The sequence below is a fragment of the Pectinophora gossypiella genome, chromosome 25 (genome assembly GCF_024362695.1).
Source record: "Pectinophora gossypiella chromosome 25, ilPecGoss1.1, whole genome shotgun sequence".
NCBI lineage: Eukaryota > Metazoa > Arthropoda > Insecta > Lepidoptera > Gelechiidae > Pectinophora > Pectinophora gossypiella.
This window is the reverse complement of record NC_065428.1, coordinates 5795567-5819173: the sequence shown is the minus strand read 5'-3', so window position 1 is coordinate 5819173 and position 23607 is coordinate 5795567. Positions and strand designations below refer to the sequence as shown.

At 38.4% G+C, this 23607-nt stretch overlaps 1 protein-coding gene across 1 annotated transcript in view; it reads left to right on the top strand.

The window, feature by feature from the left end:
• The window catches only part of LOC126378220 (sperm surface protein Sp17), a 147379-nt gene extending 140040 nt beyond the window's left edge, over positions 1-7339 (top strand). The window contains exon 4 of the mRNA XM_050026442.1: positions 6082-7339. Coding sequence (XP_049882399.1) covers positions 6082-6189 — 108 coding nt within the window. The 3' untranslated portion in view covers positions 6190-7339. The remainder of the gene's footprint in view (positions 1-6081) is intronic.
• Positions 7340-23607: the final 16268 nt, after the last annotated feature.

The following is a 23607-nucleotide window of genomic DNA, read 5'->3' as shown; positions in this document are numbered from 1 at the left end:
TATTTTTTACTTTCTCATCGCAAGACATACAATGTCACTTACATGGGAAAAAAGTTGTGACAATGAAACGTAGATGAATCAAATATTATGACACCTCGTAGAAGCAGTAGATATTAAGAAAACAAGAACACATTCACTGCATCTAACTAGGATTTTTACATTTTCAAGGACAGAACGTCTACAGACGTTCCGATTCCAAGGTGTTATATTATGAACCATCAATGACCCATGGTCTTTGTCCGTGAAAGGGTTAAACAACATTAGTTTTAAAGTGAAGATTAAAATTTGTTTGTAGATATATACTGGACAAGTTTGGTTTTGAATGCGGTGAATGAGTCTTTTTATGTGTTTAGGTAGGTTATTTTACAAACATTTTTTTGCCATAGATGCATCTATGGCAAAGATTACAGAAAATAAGGTCTCGCGGCTGGATCGGTATGGACTTGGCAGAAATTTAACTGTCTTTGATACGTTTCATACAAAAAAAAACAGAAAATGTTTTTTTCTGACCAAAGTATAAAATTTAGGAAAAAATTACCAAATTTATTGTGTTTGATTAGCGCTATCTATTGGCATAATCAAATATGTGATTAACGAAAGTTGAATCGTAAGTCCCTGCAATAGCGCTTTCGACCCAATGTGAGATGGTTCGAGTCTTGGGTAGAAGAATAAATGTCATTATAGTCATCTTTATAATATTCTTCATTGTCACTATACCTTCTTACATACTTTGCATTTTTAAAATAAAAAAAAATGTACTTAAAATTTCCTCGCCAAAAGAAATTCAAACTCCCGTATTCACCAAGCATTTTTGAAGGAGAATTTCCACTGTAAAGTCCTAATGCAAGTTAGCTCACGTATCTAACGATTGATGAAACATTTTCGAAGCTATCGATTGGAACCTACTGGAGGCCTCTTTAGCCTAGTATATATACGTACATGGTACCAATAAGGTCTTCTTCTCTCGTGTGAGTTGTGAGGTGGATTACCAACCTCATCAACCCTGGTATCAGGGTTACTATTGAGCCGTCAAAGGCCCCTGACATGACTTGTGTATATGTGTAAGGTGTGACATCGTCACGAATACGAGGATGATTCAGACCATGATTCTGAGTAGACACCAAGCGGAATCTCTTATCGGAAATTTCGTGAAAAATTTTGTGTTTTTTTCTATTTATTTACAGATCCCTACCTACTTTTGCGACGGAAAATTCCACTTGATACATACATACATACATACATACATAAACTCACGCCCGTAATCCCTAATGGGGTGGGCAGAGCCACAAGTAATCAAAGACAACTTGCAGCCACTGTTGATACGAAGTCCTAAGATGGATTATGATAAACCTTATGGTTATAAGGGATCAGCCTATCGCCCATAACATTAGCCCGTCATTTAGAGGACACAATCCCTCTGTCGGATTTTACGACATGCCCGGGAAGACAAGCAGCTGAACGTGTTCTATGTTTTTTATTTGCTCCCAGAACAGCATAGAAGCACTTGATATCAACTCAGAATCATAGTCAGAATCATCTCGTAAAGTTTTCGTTACGATGTCACTAACTCTTCTCGCCGGCTATGTTTGAGAGCCAATGTAACTGAAAACCACGAGCTATTAATTAACTATGATAAAAATATACTTTATTGCACCCAAATAAAAATATATAATTATAAAAGACTCTTAACCAGGTACATGGCAAATGGTGGCCTTATCGCTTAAAGCGATTTCTTTCAGACAACCATGAAGCGAGGTAAATGTAAAAATTGAAATTGAAAGATTGCGGGTACAATCTAGAAGTACGACTTACCAATAAATACATTGATCCAAACATGAATTCAAATTCATAAACTCGAATTCAGCGGTTTAGATCATTAGCAGGATTCGAACCCGTGACACTGAAATGTAAGTCAAGGCGTTTTCCGAAAAGGCAATCACGGGTACTATTCGACGAAGATACCTTACCGTTGAGCCTTAATGTATTTGCACAAAAGGCGGTCGTAAATAATCCTTCGGAATCTGCGACGAGTTAGTGACTCGATCTGTAAAATGAATTGAGGTTTTGGCGATGTTTTCTATCGAACCTTTTTGCGGATTTGGCTCTGCCGTATATATTACTTATACTCCGATTCTTTGGTCTTTGATTTGTGGTATTTGGGTCGCCTCTTGTATTTTGAAGAGTAGGGAGGTAAGAGTGGAATGTACGTTGACATTTAAGCTAAGATGATATTCTAACGATATCAAACTCTCTGGTTTGCTAACTTCACGTCCTGGCTGGTTGCCTTGCTGACAACATCCCCTGAACATCATCATCTCCTTAGCGATTTTTTCACAAGGCCCGCTTACCTAACTGAATATTTGACAGGTCCAGTTTTTTACAAAAGCAACTGCCTGTCTGAGCTTCTATCCCGCGAAGGGAAAACCAGCCCAATATAGGTTAGGTTACACACCTCCGAAATGCATTTCTGCGGAATGTGGGTTTCGTGAGCATATCCAAATCCAAAATCGTTGGTTTTAGACCTATGCTGGGATTCGAATCTGAGACCTCAAAATGTGAGTCAAGCGTTCTACCAACTGGGCTACCACGGCTTTAACATCCCCAGAACACACGTTCGAAAATCCCACAACCTTCGGAACTTTTGTTCCTTGTAACTACCCTAGCAACCTCTGGGTTGTTTGAAGTATTACGTGACATGCCAAATTTCATAAAAAATAATATTAATGTTCAGCTCCAGATATATATATATATATATATATATATATATATATATCTATATATATATATATATTTATAAAGAATATATATATTTCAATATTCTTTATTTGCATACTATGATGGTGTACAAGTTTGTAAGTTACATAATTATGAGTTTCGCATCATAGACCCTTTCGGGCACAACAAAATAGAAGTTTAAAAGAGAAGACTGTGCCTCAGGATATGTGAACCATATCAACCGGTATGCGTTTTTTTTATGTGGGAATCAAATCAAGTTATTAATTTTATCGTAGTTTCTTTATTTGATTCTATGCTGTTCTGGGAGCAAATAAAAAACATAGAACACGTTCAGCTGCTTGTCTTCCCGGGCATGTCGTAAAAACCGACAGAGGGATTGCGTTCTCTAACATGATGGACTAATGTTATGGGCGATAGGCTGATCCCTTATCACCATAAGGTTCATCATATCCATCTTAGGACTTCGTATCAACAGTGGCTGCAAGTTGTCTTTGATTACTTGTGGCTCTGCCCACCCCATTAGGGATTGCGGGCGTGAGTTTATGTATGTATGTATGTGTACATCTGTCTTTCTACATTTTTTTTTTCATTAGGCATAAGTATTTTATGTCAGGCATGACCCTACACATCCTAATAACGATCCTCCGGCCCTTATCTCACTGTGGGGTCTGTCAAACTTCGTCTTAGTCTTCGTCTTCGTCTCATCTGCCACAAACATGCGGCACGCTGGGTGCTGAGGATATGGTATCCCGACGTGCCGGCAGAGTCCCTACTCTGTATCACCAATCATTCCCCTGAATGATTGGTGATAACGATGATAAATTAGAAGCAAGCAGGAATATATACATTTTATTAAAAGCACTTCACAAACATACATAGTTCACAATATACACACTTCACAAAAGAATCAAGAATTAGAGGGCACGGCCCTAAACAGTATAATATATTTGTGTTGTGTTTATAAAGGTCGGGGATGCAATGAGTCAAAAAAGTGTAAAATGAAAGGAAATGCGGAATGGAATGAGAATTTCGTAATCTAAAATGATGACGGTCAGAACGAAAGGCCAGTATGTGCAGAGTTTGTACTCTGCTACACACATATCCTTCTTCTCACAATCCTTGCCCACTTTCATGAGTCGTCCCCTGCCTCTAATCCATCTACTTTATCCACATTAAACGGCCCCCATGGTCCAGTGGTCTAAACGTTGGGGTCACGGTCTATAGGTTTCGCGTTCAAATCCCGGTGGGGACAAAAATCACTTTGTGATCCCTAATTTGGTTAGGACATTACAGGCTGATCACCTGATTGTCCAAAATTGTGTTAAGCCGTTGGTCCCGGTTACTACTTACTGATGTAATTTAGTAGTCATTACATGAACCATGTCAAGGTATCTTGGCGGCCAAATGGTAACCCTGACACCAAGGTTGATGGGGTTGACAATCCACCTCACAACCCACATTATGTACCTACATAATTATTAAAAAAGGTTTATTGTAGGTGTGGATCCGTACCTAGCAACAAGTTATTTCTTTAATTACAATTTATTTATATTAATAGAAATCTGAAGTAATGCCGTGGTATCCCAGTTGGTAGAACGCTTGCCTCTCGCTTTGAGGTCGCAGGTTCGAATCTAGCACAGGTCTGAACCAATGATTGTTCATCACGTGCTCACCGGTGAAGAAAAATACCGTGAGGAAACCCACATTCCCGAGAAATGCATTTTCGGAGGTATGTGACCTAACCTGTATGAACTGGTTTTCCCTTCGCGGGTTGGAAGGTCAGACAGACAGTAGCTTCTGTAAAAAACCGGACCTGTCAAATTTTCAGGTTGGGTAAGCGGACCCTGTGGAAAACGGGATAATGCTAGGGGGATGATGATGAATAGACATCTGATGTCTAACTAATTTCCGACATATTCCTGACTTGAAAGAGGATTTAAATTATGTTACCTAACTTACTCATTATAACTTTCCTAATTATAAGTAACGTATCATGTAATATCAAAATTAATTACCTATATAGTCGCCTTAAGATGAAAACCACGTAAACGAATTTTTGAGAAATCATGATCGTATAATATGATTTTTGTTGATAAAACTCCGTAATAAGCTTTGAGGAGCTCGGTGGCGCAGCGGTAAACGCGCTCGGTCTGCGATTGTTGAGGTTAAGCAACTTTCGCAAAGGCCGGTCATAGGATGGGTGACCACAAAAAAAAGTTTTCACATCAAGCTCCTCCGTGCTTCGGAAGGCACGTTAAGCCGTTGGTCCCGGCTGCATTAGCAGTCGTTAATAACCATCAATCCGCACTGGGCCCGCGTGATGGTTTAAGGCCCGATCTCCCTATCCATCCATAGGGAAGGCCCGTGCCCCAGCAGTGGGGACGTTAATGGGCTGGTGATGATGGTGATGATTGTCGCTTTAAGATGAAAACCACGTAAACGACTTTTTGAGAAATCATGATCGTATAATATGATTTTTGTTGATGAAACTTGGTGATAAGGGACTTTCTAAGCCACGTTTCCCAAAAATAAAAATAAAAAAAATGTTTATTTGCTTTAAAAGTAGATCTTTACCTTTTGATCTTCTTTTTATATCTTTCTTTTTTCTTTTTTTTATGTTTAGTAATAAGGCCGCCTTTTGTGCTTAGTTTTATTCGTATGTTTATGTCCTTTGTATATGTTGTTGTGCAATAGAGTATTATTGATTGATTGGTTGATCTTTACAATACACCCTTGCATTGTACGGTCACGAATGCTCATACGGGTACTACATTTTGAAACCATGTCACATTAACTTTTTTGTCAAATTAAACCGTAAATCTCATTAAATGTCCTCATGTGTCATTAACGGTATCCGTGGTCCAGTGGTTGAGCGTTGGTCTCACGATCCGGAGGCCCTGGGTTCGAATCCCGGTGGGGACATATCACGAAAATCACTTTGTGTTCCTTAGTGTGGTAAGGACATTACAGGCTGATCACCTGATTGTCCGATAGTAAGATGATCCGTGCTTCAGAAGGCACGTTTAGCTGTTGGTCCCGGTTACTACTTACTGATGTAAGTATGTAGTCGTTACAGGAGCCATGTCAGGAGCCTTTGCCGGCTCAATAGTAACCCTGACACCAGGGTTGATGAGGTTGGTAATCCACCTCATAACCTCCATGATAAGAAGAGGAGTGTCTCCATATGTAATAGGTTCCTCTTGGTTTCGCTGTTACCTCTCTGATTAATAAGATCGACTTTATTTACCACTATAATAAGGATATTGTTTTAATAATTACTCTAAGATATAACTGCGTTTATACGAAGTATCCAAAAACTAAAATCTACTACTCATTTCTTCACAGGAAGACATCGAGAAAATCGACATGACCGACCCAGATTTGAACAAGGCCGCGACCAAGATTCAAGCCTCTTTCCGTGGCCACAAGGTGCGCAAGGACACCACCAACTAAGGTGACCACACCGCGGTAGAACGTGGAAAGTCTCTGGCTTCGTATGGAACTACATTTTACTGTAATCTGTGGAAGGAAACTTTGGGGTTTGTTTATCATTTGTAAATGAGTTACAGTTTTATTATGTGATATTTTATTTTGTTTATTTGGGATTTTTAATCGTTTTTAACATCTAATTTACTGTTTTGTCACGAATGCGAGCCAGATAAATAATGAGTTTTTTTAAACACAATAAAAATGTTTATGTTATTTGGCTATTAGTTTATGATTTGGCAGCATATTTCAAGTTAATTAAAGGCAAAAGATGTGGTTTTGTTTATGAAGTTTTTGTATAAATCTAGTATCCAATATTCAGATTGACAGATTTACATAATTTAATGTAAGTAAATGAACAAACTTAGTTCAACAAGTTTATATATAACTTTAGGTTAATATTTTATTTTTGTGTTAGTTAATATTGCTAGTTTAATTTATTGCAACAAACATACGAAGTCAGACTAACTTGTCGTTAATAGTTACGTAAAAGTGAGTAATCGTGAATGGTATGTCAATTCTTTTTAAACAATTAAAAGTCAATTCTGAAACCGTTGCAACTCAAAACTACACTTATCTATCAATAGATTGGATTGACGTGTCTCATGAATACTAAAGAGTAGAAAAAAGTGGGAATTTATAAAAATATAATAAATAATATATAGGTATCTGTCCCGTTTTTCTATTTCAAAATTTTGGTCACACTACTTCGTGTCAATCAAAAATACAATTCTTCGAGCTATTGCTTTTATAATTATTAAACATTCCATATCTTTTTCCTTCTTTCAAAGTTTGTTGGATATTTAAGATTTTATTGATGATAAATGTAGTGTTAAGATTATTAAAAATAGAATTTAGTGGCTGAATACCCGCTTGTTTTTTATCCTGAAATTATTATTTTAAAGTTTGCCTTTAAATGAATCTATAGGGTAAATTTGTTTTTCTTACTTATATGTCATATTCGGAAACAAAATGATGTATGTATTATGTACTTATTGCATCGATTTTCGGAATAATCAATGTTTGTTTTACACCCATGTACACCATACAATCTCGCTGGATTTCCTGTAAATTGCTGATAAATTTAGGATTTATATTACAAATAAAATATTTAATATTCGCCTATATTAAAACCTGTTTCATTTCAAGTCATTTTCATGCAGATGAAAAGATAATCTTGAGAACCATACCTGCGGACGCAAGCTTATGAATTTATGGTTTGTCTATCTACGTAAATAAACTTTCATTATAAACGAGTATTACGTAATTGAAACACATAATAACGGGTTTTTACCGCGTTTAAAGTAGGGATATGAGACCCCCGATATTTCGACACTGTTGCAAGTGCCATGATCACGGGATGACTGATGAGATTGGGGTGGAGTAGGTAGATCCATAATTTCAGTCATCCCGTGATCATGGCACTTGCAACAGTGTCGAAATTCGGGGGTCTCATATCCCTACTTTAAACGCGGTAAGAACCCGTTATTATGTGTTTTAATAATGATAATAACCAAGTAAACTTAAAACAGAGTATTATACGTACTCCTTGGCCTAACCCAGTTAGTATTGTGTATTTTGTTTTATCATACCAAGGGTAAGTCCATTTATGAAAATTTATTTCACCATTTATCCTTTTACAGCCATTTAGTAAATATAATAAACCGTTTTGGTGGCGTGAAGTGTTGAATACAGGCGTGAGTCTGGCAACAGGCACGCTTATCGCTAAATTTCATCCACCCACATCAATGTCACCGCCTATTCAGAGGAGACGAGGGTAAATGCTATTCCGAGATGCAAAGCACCTTATTGTAGGGTAAACAGACCGATACTCCCCAATGATTTAAATGGAGCTAATTTCAATAATAAATTAATTTATTCCAGATTAAAATATCCATATCCAATAAATTAAATTAATACAATTATGATTCAAAATTGTGATTATCATTATTTAAAAAATAAAATAGTTCTTTTATCCCAAATGGAGTGGGGAGTAGTGTAACAGCCTCCGCGGTCTAGTGGTTAGAGCGTTAGGCTCACGATCTGGAGGTCCGGGTTCGATTCCCGATGGGGACATTGTCGAAATCACTTTGTGAGACTGTCCTTTGTTTGGTAAGGACTTTTCAGGCTTGAATCACCTGATTGTCCGAAAATGTAAGATGGATCCGTGCTTCGGAGGGCACGTCAAGCCGTTAGTCCCGGCTATTAGTCGTAAAAACACCTCCGCCAACCCGCATTGGAGCAGCGTGGTGGAGTATGCTCTATACCCCCTCCGGTTGATTGAGGGGAGGCCTGTGCCCGGTAGTGGGACGTATATAGGCTGTTTATGTTATGTTATGGGGTGTGGAGGCTTCGCCAGAGCTCGTGTAGGAAGCTAGCGGGCCAGTCGCGCGCCGCGCACACGACGACGTTGGTGGAAGCAAGCAGGCGGTGCCTCGACCCGCGTCGGCAGAACATCTCGCTCACTGCACCAGTAGGGTAGACAGTGCAGAGCGCGGTACGCATTATTGTAAAATACTCGTATGTCATTATTGTGTATCGACACCATAACACCGCTGTGTACAGGTTTGTGCAAAAGGTCGTAAATAATGTTCGTTTTACATAGTCGCTGCACCGTTGGAAATATCGCGCCAGCATAATTATTTCCCTTTACGTTGATTTTAAAACACGACGAAACTGTTTTTGACGTTAATATTCTATGCATGTGTCACGTGCATTAAAAAACCCGGACTAACTGAAGACCCAGTTCAGACAAGGTGACGTCACGAACGTCGTGTTACCGTGTTCACGTACCCGTTGCTGTATCAAAAAGAAATATAAAAACCGTGTATTGTGCTATCAAATCATAATAAACATAAACTTACCAAGTTCATAATTACCCTTAATTGTGGACACAGTGTTCAGTGCAGTGTATACACCAGAAAAACCACAATAAATAGTCACTATCAATAATACTTATTTATTCACGGTCGTAATCATAAACTTAATACAAAAAGTACCGTCAAAACAAAATACAAACATAAACAAACAAGCATCTATTGGCAAACATTGTCATTACTAGACTATCGATATGGTGGGGTCAAAGTCGAAGTGCGGTGCGTGCGGGAAGTTTCTGGCTAGTGTAGATGGCGTTAATTGCGCATGCTGCACAAAGCTGTACCACCGCGCGTGTGTCGGCTTGCCTGCTGGCGCGGTGGCGGGCCGGACTTGGAAGTGTCCTGAGTGCACATCCAAAGTCCCGAGGGCAAACCAGGATAGCACCCCTGTAAGAGCCCCTGCCGTGTCACCACCGCTTCACCAGTCGTGTGGGGAGAGCCCGCAGGCGGGACCTACCTTGGACACTACCATCACAGAGTTCCGGGAGTCCGAGCTAGCTCTGGAGTTTCGGCAGTTCCGGGAGGAGATGCGGCAAACGCGTGGCGAGATTCGTGCATTCCGACAGGATATGCAGGAGCTCAGGATGGCGGTCGGTGCCTGCGATGCGCGTCTCGACAAGCTGGAGACTCGCCTGATGGAGTTGGAGCAGAGGAAGGGTGGGGAGGCTGGTGGGGTGGTCAAGGCGCTGGAGTCTACAGTCGCCCAACTAAAAATGGAGCTTAACGATAGGGACCAGGAGCTCCTGTTAAATGATGTGGAGCTATCTGGTATTCCAGAGGTAGGTGGAGAAAACCCTGTCCACCTGTTTGCTCTTTGCGCTGCCAAGCTTGGTGTGACGTTGGACGAGCGTGAAGTGGTGAGCTGTGCCCGGGTGGGAGTCACCCGCGCGGCGGAGCGGGGAGCAGCGCCGCGGCCGCGCGCCATCGTCGTGCGACTAGCTCGCCGCGCGCCCCGCGATGCGCTGCTACGAGCAGCGCGCGTGCGCCGCACTACCACCACCGAGGGGCTCGGCCTGCAGGGTGCCCCGCAACGATTTTACGTCAACGAACGATTGACCAAAACTAATCGCCACCTTTTCTACCGGGCTCGCGAAGCAGCAAACCGGTTGGACTGGCGGTTTGTTTGGTCAAGAGACGGAAAAATATATTGTCGTCGAGCATCTGGATCCGCTGGACACCGAATCCGATCGGAAGCCGACATTCTATCGGTTTTTGGTCCCGGCTACAGCAAGGAAGAAGCCGTTATTATGAAGTAACGATATTTTCCGGTTGTACTGAATGTATTTTGCTGTCGTTTACTGGTGTTCATTGTTTACTGTTTGTTACTATTTGTGTGTGTATTGTATCTTTACAAAGTCGTTATGACTCATTTGGTCAGGTGGGGATATCCGAGCGGATTGAATGGAAAATTATTCTTTATATTTGTTTTTTGCTATTATATCGTATATGCCTACTATCACTTAATTTATCCTATATACAAATAATATTATTATACATTTATTACATACATGTTCATACCCAGACAAGAAACAACACAGCAACACTACATTTAAACTACGCTACAAATATATTAACACGATCAACTCTAATCACACTCCTCATTATTATTAATGAATATGGGTATACCACCGGTTTAATGTGTTTAAAATGATTGTAACACGCAAATTAAAAGTTGGTTTGTTTAATGCTGGCTCTTTGGGAACGGGACATGACGAATTTCTAGTGGCTATGGACCGACACGACGTAGACATAATGGCTATTAACGAGACGTGGCTGAAGGAAGGCCGGGAGGGGTGCGCCCCCGCCGTGCCGGGCTACCGGCTGCGGCACGAGCCGCGGCCGCCGGGCAAACGCAAGCGCGGTGGCGGGGTCGGCTTCTACATACGCCGCGGCGTCTCCGCCCGCGTGCTGCCTCACCCGCCGTCTGGTTGTGTCGAGCAGATGTGGCTCGCTATTACAGTTAACGGCAAAAAAGTCGTTATAGGCACTGCATACCGCCCACAATGGGTAACAGTAGACTTGATTTTGGGGGCGCTGTCCGAGACTGTGTCTACATTTTCGTGGAGTGATCATACAGTACTGCTTGGGGACTTCAATGTCGATATGTTGGACGTCGCTGATCGAGACGGCTCCGTCAAGAAGTTAAATACTTTCCTAAGCTGTTACAATTTAAATCAACTTGTTATTGAGCCAACACACTTCACTGGCCACAGCGAGACTCTCATCGATTTGGTCTGTACAGATGTAAAGGGGAGCTCTGTTGATGTCTATTATGTCCCTGAACTAGGAAGACATGCATTCCTTACATGTTTAATAAATATCCCCAAATGTAAACCCGCGCCATGTCGAATCACGCGAAGGTCATTACGGGACATCGATCTGAATATGTTCAATAAAGATCTGTCATCGTTATATTGGACCAACGTTAGTTCTTTAACAAATGTAAATGACATGGTCACCATCTACAGTGAAATGATTTCATACTTGTTCGATATCCATGCTCCCGTCAAAACCGTATCAGTAAAGTGCGAACAGTACCCGTGGATAACGTATAACATAAAACTTATGATGAAGAAGCGGGACCAGGCACATACCAGGGCTCGACTTACTAAGCAGGAAATCCATAAAAAATACTATAAAGATTTAAAAAAGCTAGTGAGTGAGGCATTGTATATGGAAAAGCAGGCATACTTCGAACATTATATTAACTCCACTGAAAATGACTCGCGTACGCTTTGGAAACATATTAAAAAAAATGTGAGAATTAAAAGTAGGCCCGAATTGCCAGCAAATATTTTCCAGGACCCAAACGAAATAAATAACTATTTTCTAAATGTACCCGGTAGCGATAATGTAAAAATATCCCAATTGACTTATCTCGAATGTCATCAATGTGTGTCCGACACATTTACTTTAAGCCAGGTCACAGAAAGTGATATTATGAAAGTCGTCCGTAATATTAAAACGAATGCTGTTGGAATGGATGGTATTTCGCTGGATATGCTACTGCTTACCCTGCCTGATACGTTGACTGTGATTACCAATATAATTAATTGCTCCATAGTAACAAATACGTATCCTACATTATGGCAGAAGGCATTGGTAAAACCGATACCAAAATCTTCAAATGCCACAGAATTGAAAGATCTTCGTCCAATCAGTATCCTACCATGTATGTCCAAAATATTAGAAAAAGTAGTTGCCTTGCAGCTTACAAAATTTCTGGAAAAGAATAACATACTACCTTACGTACAGTCGGGGTTCAGGAAGGGATATAGCACCACGACTGCCTTGCTACATGTTGTAGATGATATACTGGCTGCGCGTGACAATGGTGAGGGGACTTTGCTGACTCTGCTGGACTTCTCCAGGGCTTTCGACTGTATAAATATTCCAATGCTATTGTCGAAGCTACACTATTACGGATTTAGCATAGACAGCATAAAGTGGTTTAGTAGCTATTTTGAAAACAGAGCCCAAATTGTCGAATTGTGCAACGAGGACGGTTCATCTGTCAGGTCGGACTCTAAAACCGTCAAAAGGGGAGTTCCGCAAGGATCAATACTGGGTCCTCTTATGTTCATTATTTATAGCGCCGATGTGGTGAAACAAATAAAGAACTGTAAATTCCACGTTTACGCCGACGATATACAGATTTACACTTCATGTAAGCCTTGTGATACTCGTCTGGCGGAAATTAGGCTAGAAGAAGACTTAGAACGTGTTGCAACCTGGGCAGAAGCGAACACCCTAGTACTTAACGCAAGTAAAACGAAGTATATGATTCTTGGAACTAAACAACAGATAGACGGTATTACGCGTCAAGGGTTGAACGTTAGTATTCGGGGCGAAGTGGTACAGCGAGTGTCTGAATCGCGAAACCTAGGGTTGCTAATGGACGAAGAGTTACTTTTTGAAAAGCACATTACGAATACTGCTAGCAACTGTTTTTACAGACTGAAAGTAATGTACCAAATTCGAGAATATTTAAGTACTCCCATTCGAATCAAACTATGCGACTCTTTAATTCTCTCTAAATTTAATTATATGGACGCTGTGTATGGGCCTCGGCTTCTGGCGCGCTCACAAAAACTGGTTCAGAGAGTACAGAATGCTTGCGCTAGATTCTGCTTCAAAATTCCTCCCCGCACACACGTAACACCTTACATAAACAAGGCTAGAATCCTAAAAATGAAATATCGCAGACAGTTTCATTTTGCAACGCTGATGTTCGGAATAGTTAATTTTAAATTACCGCCATATCTTGCGGACAAACTAGTTTGGTCCCGCGACGTGACTGCTGCCAGGACCCGTGCGTCGTACTACTCACTCGCGGTGCCTCGTCACCGCACCACCGCTTTTCGTGGCAGTTTCAGGTTCGCCGCATCCAAGTGCTGGAACGATTTGCCGCCGCCGTTTCGTAGTCTGAAAACAATTTACAGCTTTAAATCAAAGTACAAATGCTATCTCCTAGATATGCAGCTATTAAGCTAATTAAAATTTTACCTAATTGGTTTCGACACGTCAACGTGGCGCAGTCCTCCTAGCGGGCTGGATGCGGCGACACAACCTTTGTCATGATTATTATTATTTTCCGTCGGGTAATGTTTGCATGGTCTGAAAAGTAATGGCAATATTATACACAGGCTTAATTATACTGTCCGTCAATCAAAAATAAAAAGTGCGTACTTATTCAATATTAGTGGATGGTATAGGTGGGTACATTAAGCATAAAACACTATATTTTGTTTTGGCTTACCTCATGGATTTGTTTATTGGGGTTTTCAAACGACTGCACGTTTCCATTATTTACTTTGGATGTTGTTGAGTGTACTGGACGTACTTAATTTATTGTTTCTTATTTGGTTAATGTATATTTGCTTTATTTGATTCACTTTATTTTTTCTTTTTAATTAATATACGCAATTCTATTACAAATTTATAATTTCGCTTTACTTTGGGAACACGTCGTGCCCGTTCGGCAGCGCGGCGGTCGAATGGAAAAAAATATTTTGTTTATAAGTAAGTACTAGTAGTAACCAAACTACTTTACCGACCGAGCTAGAATCGGGGTGCGGCGCGCGCGATAGATAGGTACTAAGACAGACTACACAATACACATTCATGGAATTCGTATTTGTTTATATTATTACATTTGTTTACTAGTTTTACCTATATTAATAACTTTCTTTTTTATTCTAACCTTAAGTATTTACGTATACATCTTTGCGATAATATTTGTCTATGTACACTCTAATTCTATTAAAATAATTTGGTATATATTATAATGTATATTTTTGAATTGAATTTGAATATACACACCATTAACACATGTTTATGGAATACGATGTTCGTGCGTCACCTAACAGGGTCCACATAATACCAGCGTCGTGGTTCACGCCGCGACTTGTGCTGAGTGAGGCCCTTTTATCTCAGGACGTCCACCACCACCTTATGGTCATTTCGACAAACATCCGTCTTGCTTTTTTGTAATTGTTTTAGTGGAAATTTGATATGATGTTGTTGACTTTTTTTTGTGTGTGGCGTCCTTTTATAATAAACTTTTTCTATTCTATTCTATTCTATTCTATTCTACAAGTAAAATAAAAAAAGCGGTTCTTCCCCTCAGACGGGTAATCCCCTCTAGTGCAGTTAATCCCAGAAAAATGAAGTTTCCAGCCATCATTACTACGACTTTTGACATAACCAATAATATTATGGAGAATCTACTTATCGACTTTATCAGGCTTCTTACACGTGGAATGTTTTAGTTTATTTACCCCACTAAGGGTGATGTCCCACTGTTAGCAGAATTGGTAGGAAACGCAGAAAATATCACAATTTTCTATAGAATCTTCACGCACACGTCAAAATTATTCGTTTTTCTACTACCGGCTTAAAATTGTTACGTTCGTGCCTGTAGTGACAAATTAAAAGAAGTGTACAGTCATGAGCAATATAATGTACCCACTTTAGGACTCTGTCGCACTAACATATTTGACATTTAGTGAGACTTACAGTTCAATTTGTCAAAAAAGTTAATGTGACATGGTACCAAAGTGTACATATTAATGCTCGTGACTGTACGTATTTTTACCCGACTGCAGTGACGCAAAAAGGAGGGTTATTAAAATTTCTTATCGTAATAAGACATTAATTGACAGTATCAAAGACTATTCCACTCCTTCCGATTGCAGTTTTTTTGTCTTTGGAAATTAACATTTAAGTATATTTTCGATTGATCAGAGATAATGGTGTGCGGAACCATAAATCGTGCTAACCGATATTGTGTGCGGATTTGCGGAGCCGACAGCTAACCTACAGTGCTGAAAGGTGAGTTTTTATACATTTTGTGTTTCATTTACTTATAAAAATATAAAAATTAAATACTTCCACGAAAGATAATAAATTAAGATAACGAATATTTGATTATCGATATCATATTGTTATTTGAGTGCTCTTAATTGAGTACCAGATAATATTAAATTAAATTTGTCAGAGAATTAAAGCTCACGTGAAGCTTACTATAAGATTTGTAAAAAATCATATTATAAGATTAATGATTACCTAAATGATAAAAATGTCTGGTATTGAATGTGTTCCTCTAGTTATTAAATAACTTGTAATGTACCCTCACTGATTTAAAAGATGTGTTGCTGTTACAGTTTCTTTTCAGTTTCAAAATTATTCTAATTCTGATTTTGATTAATTTATTTGATCATAAATATAGGTACTTGTTTGGATGGTCAGACAGGCAGTCGCTTCTGTAAAAAACCGGACCTGTCAAATCTTCAGGTTAGGTAAGCGGGCCCTGTGAAAAACGGGATAATGCTATGGAGATGTTGATGATTTTCTTGAGATCATCTCGACTGAGGACGGAGTCCTCATTGTTTATCGCTTGTCGCTGGCCATGGGGCTAATGCTTTACATAGGTTTGGCGTACCAAGGTGACATTGCAAATCTTGAGCGATGTTACCTGCCTTGTCTTCCCACTGTCACCTTACTGTCACGCAATAATGAGGGTGACGCTTTGCCTCGTCTCTTTAAGGATAAGTAGGTCAAACAAATACCCAGTTATTTGTTACTTCATCTTATTGGGTGATTTTCTCAAAGTACCTGTAAGTATACATTTTTCATATTGTTCTAAAATACTGGCCACATATGTCCGGCCCAGTAGTTTATGCCATATGCGGGAAATCTACAATAAGTCACGTCAAAAAAAGCCACAAGTGCCTATCGCTTTATCGCTCAAAAATCAGGCGCCAACAAAATGAAGGACTTTCTATGCTACGTTCCTCTATAAAAAAAAAACATGGCGCTGAACAGTCTTCCCTTCATAAGCGAAGAACGACAAACCTTCCAATTTGATGGATGACAGACATATGCATCTCTTTTTGAGTATCAATGATGTCCGAAAGTAAGATGATCCGTACTTCGCGTCACGTTAAGCCGTTGGTCCCGGTTACTACTTACTGATGTAAGTAAGTAGTCGTTACATGAGCCATGTCAGGGGCCTTTGGCGGCTCAATAATATCCCTGACACCAGGGTTGATGATGTTGGTATTCCACCTCACAACCCTCACGATAAGAAGAGAACGATGACCCTTGTTATTACACTCAGGCACAATTACATCTTCCACCTATTGTTATTCTTTATTTTCTTTTATCGTGTGGGTTGTGAGGTGGATTACCTTTTTTTTGACGTGACTTATTGTAGATTTGCCGCAGATGGCATTAACTACTTGGCCGGACAAATGGGGAGTGCTGAAGGCTCTCACCTGGTGGATTACCAACCCCATCAAATGTGGTGTGTTGTGGTGGTGGGTTGTTATTTTAATCAAAATAAAGAGAAGTAATACTGGTAGCAACATAAATCTATATAAGTATAATGTGATCCAAATATCAAGCGACAATATTTTTTATAATATTTGCTTCTGTCATTTTACATTCTATTTTTGAATAATTAAAGCACATAATAACGGGTTCTTACCGCGTTTAAATGGGGATATAGTTTGGTGCGAGTTCAGATGGTTCCGAACATTCCGATATCAAAAAAATAAACGAGCGGCAAAGAAAGAGGGGAGACAGATATGTCTGCCCGTAGAAAATTATGGATCTACCTACTCCACTCCAATCTCATCAGTCATCCCGTGATCATGGTACTTGCAACAGTGTCGAAATATTGGGAGTCTCATATCCTCATTTAAACGCGGTAAGAACCCGTTATTATGTGCTTTAATTATGATAATGGCCCCGATTCCTGCAGACACCGCCTAATTTTATTTTAAGTTATATCCGTCATTTTCATATCCGTCGAAAAGGAAAGGGACGGATGATTCACAGCTCTTAATTTTAGGAAGAATGAGTAAATGAATGAATAACCCGGGCGAATCAAAAGGTACCTCGCTGGTATGCAATCCGTTTGACGTGCTGTCTACTTAACTGTGACGGGTTATTAACGGATGTAAAATTTTTAGACGGTTGGTTTAGATTTGTGCTTAAAATTGACGTGTGTTCCATTAATTTTATGCTTGTCGATTACCCGTCCCTTTCCTTTTCGGCGGATAAGAAAATGACAGATATAACTTAAAATAAAATTAGATGGTATTTACAGGAATTAGCACCAATATCCGCGTAAACTTAAAACAATGTATATTTTTGAATAATTATGTAACCGAGCAATGAGAAAATAGGTAATTTTCACATTAAATCTGTACAACGCCATCTATATAATTTTTGGGGAACGTACACTGGGAAGTACCTCATTATATAACGTCGTCTTACTAGGTAAGCGTTTAATAAAATCTCGCATTAGACAAACTAATTTCAATCCAAGTGAAAATTTGTGGTCTAAATTTATACCCAAACTGAAATTAGTTGAAAGAAATCCATGTTTTGTTAAAGAAAGTATTAACTTCAGAATGTGATTTTTGCTTCATCAGATTTGAGCTTTTTTGAGCTTCTTTTTTATAGTGTTTACATTTTAATTACGATAATATTAAAGGCTCTTTCAAAAGTTTAGTTAAGAAGTAAAATGCACTCTGCTAAATGGGAAAATAAATTTATTTAAATTTAATATTTACATATTTATTAACCTACACTTAGCTTAACTTAAATTACTATTTTTATTGTTGACAACCTCTATGGCGTATTAGACAGTAGACACTAACCGCCATACCAGAAATTCCGGGTTCGATTCTCGGTCGGGTCATTTAAAGTGTCAATGTTTCTAAATTGACTCATGTCTAATTATTTCTCACCATATCAGCATAGCCGGGCTGCATTGTGTGACGGATGCGGCAGAGACTTGGTTAGGGGATCTTAAGCTGGATATATGATCCATGCAGGATATTTTATTTTTGTCTGCCATACGCAATAATAATAATTTCTCACCAACGCGCAGTGCAGCAGCTTAATGAAAGGAGGCGGAGGAGAAAGTCCCAGCAGTGGGACGTATTTACATCAAACGTTTATGTCACGTTTTAAATAGGTTTTAAATTACTAAACCTGAGGGGTCTCCACAACAACACGGAATTATTATTTATATCGACGGCTTTGACCAGTACACGCAGCGAATGTTATCTATGTAGACAGACGTATGGCTATTGGTCGAAGCCCTCTATATAATTCGAAAAGCGCGCGGTGCGATTGCCGCGAGCTAGGTTTGGATCAATTAAAACAGCAGTTGAAAATGTAACTGTATCCTATAAAAATAGCCCAATATCAAAGCGTTATGATACGGCTGCAACGTATATTGAAAAATATTATTCAAATTCTCACAAAAAATTGCAAAACCTCTACTTTGTTTTAAGCAGATATATAAATCGGTGGAACGCTTACGCAAAGATGTTTTGATTTCTATAACAACCATTACTATTGATAAGACCCTTTCTTACATCAAGAACCGATACTGGGATTTTATTAATATTTTCTCCACCTTGCTTTAATCTCATTAGAAACGGCTTCGCATTATTTTTGACAGGTTTCAATGTTATCAGTGTTCTTCTCCAGGATCTAAATATTCTGTCTACGAATCGATTTGGGTAATAACCTTGACTGTATGTCCAATTTTCAGGTATTCGACCGTATATGTCGTTGATGTCTTGAATTTTTGATGAATCTTGTTGATACCATAGGCTAGGAGTTTTATCAATATTTAAAGGGTACGGGACATATTCGTTTGCATTATTGGCATAGTTATTTGCTGCATAAATATTATTACGTGTGAACAGATCTGGTGTAGGATATTTAAATGAAGGTGGGACCAGCGAGTAATCGGGTCTAATGACATTTTGATTTGTTTGCTTGGCATCTATTTGTTCATATTGATATATTGATGGTTCGTAAGTATTATAGTATTGTGTTGGAATATTATTTGTGTATTCTTGCGTTAATCCTTGATTAAGTGCATAGCAATTTCCTGGATTATACCTGTTGTACATATCACCTTCGTTGGTTAATCTGTTATATGGATTATAATTATAAGCTGGATTGTAGTCAGTATTATAGTCCATATTATAACCTGTATAGTAAGGGTATTTATATGATTCAACAACTTCGTCAACACCGTGATTATCAATAACTATATCTTCTAGTTCTGAAACAAAAACATGTTTTTATTTATTATCATCGGGGTAAGAGGATTTGAGTTACTTATTAGATAACTACGGGAGATTTTATCATTGTAGGGTAAATCTATAATATTACTTATTGCTTCTCATTCTGTGTTTTGTTGTTTTTTTGTGTGAACTGGATAATAAGAAATATTGCAGTGGCAGTGCCCTTACTGGGTCCATGATACTGTAATGCTTCTGTATTTATATAATTACATTTTGTACGAACACAAGGTCGCAATAAGTCATGTCTTTTTCTTGTTCAGTACCTACAATTACCATTGAATTGATGGTCATGAAAACACATTGATGGTCAGTTTTTCACCATGTTTTGACACAAGTATTTTGTATAGACGGATGTTACCGTTCTGTCGGCACAAGTATCGATCAGTAAACACATGGGTCACCCCATAGGAAATTCATTCACATGAACGGCTGTAATATAGCTGTAAACGGCTATATCATTGCTTTACACAGAAATATACCTGTGTTATTAGATAGTGTTAACCGTTCTCTCATTACTTGCAAAATTTAAAGCGACTTGCATAGAATTTCTGTCAGATTTGATACGTTAAGTAACGACGGTTATGACCTTATTTTCCTTTCTGTTAATCAACGTGTTAAGTTGATTGTCAGTTGGCGATATTAGCACAGGCTACATGTAAATTTTCCCGAACAGCGTTATAATAGATGGCTGCAGGTGGCTTCAAGTAAGATGTATGGCCACAGATGGTTCCATTTTCCATCTTGTTTTATTCCTCCTTACGCTTGGTAAGGTAATAAATGCATTTCAAGATATATTATGATCTACTGCCGTATTTAAACTTCTCTTTAAAACACATTCATTGTCTTTGGTTCTGAGAATTTTAAATTATACGTAGTCAGTAATTTTGCAAATATTGAACCTATTTTTTCAATCTAATATATTGACACTCTCCGTGAAAACTGAACAGTTAGTCGATTGGTTGGGTGGAATAATTTTTAGGTCAGAACAGTTATTAAATCAAATAAGTTAAGTACGTGAAGCTCAAATAAGTTATTGGAATGTTTTCATCTGAATAATAAAAGCTATACTCATTTGGCGCCATACTTTAATTTGATGTCCAAATTAAACTGACCTTTTCCATGAACGTATATTTTTTTTCCAATTGATAGTTATTATATTTACCAAATTGTATAAAGAATAAGATCAAAGCCTTATAAAAATTGAAGTAATATCATGATTTAATTTACATAAAATAGGTAGTAAAAACATATACGCGCACGTTTCTCACGGTAAACTCACTTTTAACACGACTTTTGAGAAAAAATAATTGTCAAAAGTCGTGTTAAATTAAATGTTGTGAATTAATTGATGACTAATGTGCATTACTTTGTACTACTCTAAAAGCAATTGTAAACTTACCATTATTAGCTGCATTATTTTCTTGAGAAGACGCGTTATCTTCTTGTAAATTTGTATCAGTATCGACAGAAATTGAAGGCAAAATATTTGTATTACATATATCACTATTTTCATTTAATGTTACATCATTCAGTACATCAGTAGCTGGTTTATTTATATTCATGCGTCTTGTTGGTCCCAGATTTGAAAGCATAAGTGATGGTGTAAAAGGTTTTCCACTTTCATTTATTTTTAAACTCGTAGGTTTATTTTCTTCATTTTGTTTATCAGTTGACTTTATGTTACCTATTTCATGATTCACGTTGTTGGTTGGAATGGCAATTTCGACACGATTTATAGGTAAAGAATTGTTTCCGAGTTTGCTTATATCACTTTTATTTAGAACACCAATAATGGTATCATTATTAGTTGCACTACAAATAGATTTATTAGAAGATGTTTCTGTCACTGGTGTAACTTGTTGTGTGGGTAGAGTCACTTTCTTTAACGCATCATTTCCAATCACATGTGGTTGATTTTGTTTTACTTTAGCAATAGGTTCTTCGTAAAACACAGTCTTTTGTGCAGAATTAAGCGTTGGACTCTCACTCTTTTTATTACGTTCAGGTTTGTTATCAATATTAGTAATTAAATTATCTTGCAGTCCTTTCGTTGCAGCATGACCATCAATGACAATATTATTATTATGGTCTAAGTTCGCTGAAGCTTCTATATTCAAATTACTTTTATTGACTTCATGTTTGTGTGAGCATTCCGGAGTATCATCTTCGATGAATGAATCTTCTTGGTGAGGTTTTGGAATATTCTTTAAAGGTTCTGTGACTTGCGATTTTATTAGTGTAAGCGGACAAACTGGGGATACTACACGTTTGGCTGCCTTTATAGGGTCTAAATGTCGATTTATATCTTGCCGTTGGTTAAAAGGATTAGTAGATCTAAGAACTGTAACCACTGGTGCATTGCCGTATTTATACATATTTTCTGGTAATTTAGTATACTTCACTCCCTGTTTCTTTAAAATATTGCTTGATACTTTTTCATCTATGGCTTTCTGTAAATATATTTATAGAATTGTAAATATGGTCCGAGTTGTACAGCAAATGAAGGCCATCAATAAGGTTTATGTATGTATGTGTATACGAATAAAGGTAAAATACTTACAGTTGAATATGAACCTTGTAAACATCCACACAGAACAAAAATTACGAGCCACGTTTTAATAATTTTGACCTCCATTTTTATTACAGTGGGTACTAAATGAATTGGTTTATCATGTTTGACGAAATGACTTAGAGTGGCTATTAGTTTCTTAGTTAGTGTACATTTTCCAGCTCTCAATATGTAATCGATTTCTCTTGCTTGACTTTATTGTAAACATTCTGATCAATGCGTACTTCGATATACGTACGAGTAGGCATTTCCATGATATGACAAAACTAGGTATGCTCAAAAGTGATAGCTAGCATTTCAAGCTTAGCTGACGTCATCCCATCCTGCGTTGCCATTTTGTAAAAAAATAAATTACGGACGACCAATGTTTTTAATTTACTTTGCAAGGCAATTTTGAACTTCTGATAAAAGATTTACTAACTTACAGTTTTAATGATTTTTATGTAACAAGTAATAGTCATTAAATACATTAGTCAGTAATTCACTTCATATTCAATAAAAAATACGTCATTGGAATGTGGAGATACTAATTGAAGGGTAATATAGTGATAACACTTACGTCATTAGGTACCTTGCAATGGCGGCTGTTCATAGGTTTGAGCATACCTGGTTGTGTTATAAGTATCATGGGTATTTCTATAAAAGTCAGGCAGAGCTGACCAGATGGAAATCTGGAGCGTTATTTTTGAATCGCTCGCCATCATCTCACGAGCGGAAATATATACCCATTTCACTTAGCACATCAGAACTTGTCATTTGGAAGATGAGACAGTTACAGGTATACACTTTAGTACGCGAGTTGAAAGCGAACGATTTAAAAATAAGGGCCTGAACTTGCGCAGAATCGAGCGTTCTCAGGGCCCCGTACTTGCGCAGAATCGAGCGTTGTCTTGCTCACGAACAAAATATCACACTTCATGTTTTTCCTTCTAGAAAGTCAATGTGGTCCTGTGGTATACCGGCTTACTTCTCAAACGGGAAGTGCCAATTCGAACCCCGGTACTGTACACTAATCAATGAGTTAATAATTTATCTTAAGTGCAGTTTTCACTGACACAGTTGGCTCGACCATTATAATAGCCGGCGATCATTCTCACGACCATTATCCCAATTAAAGTACTTAGTCACAGATACATCCATCTCAAGATGAACTAAGAACCAACACCTCACCGAGCTTTCTGTTACACCAACGTGATAGGTGGCGAGCCGTATCGCCGTCTATTAAAATGGTCGAGCCAACTATGTACTGACTCATTGGTGCAAGTTCGGTACCTGGGTTCAAAACCGGCGCTCCCGTTTGAGAAGCAAACCGTTTATGACA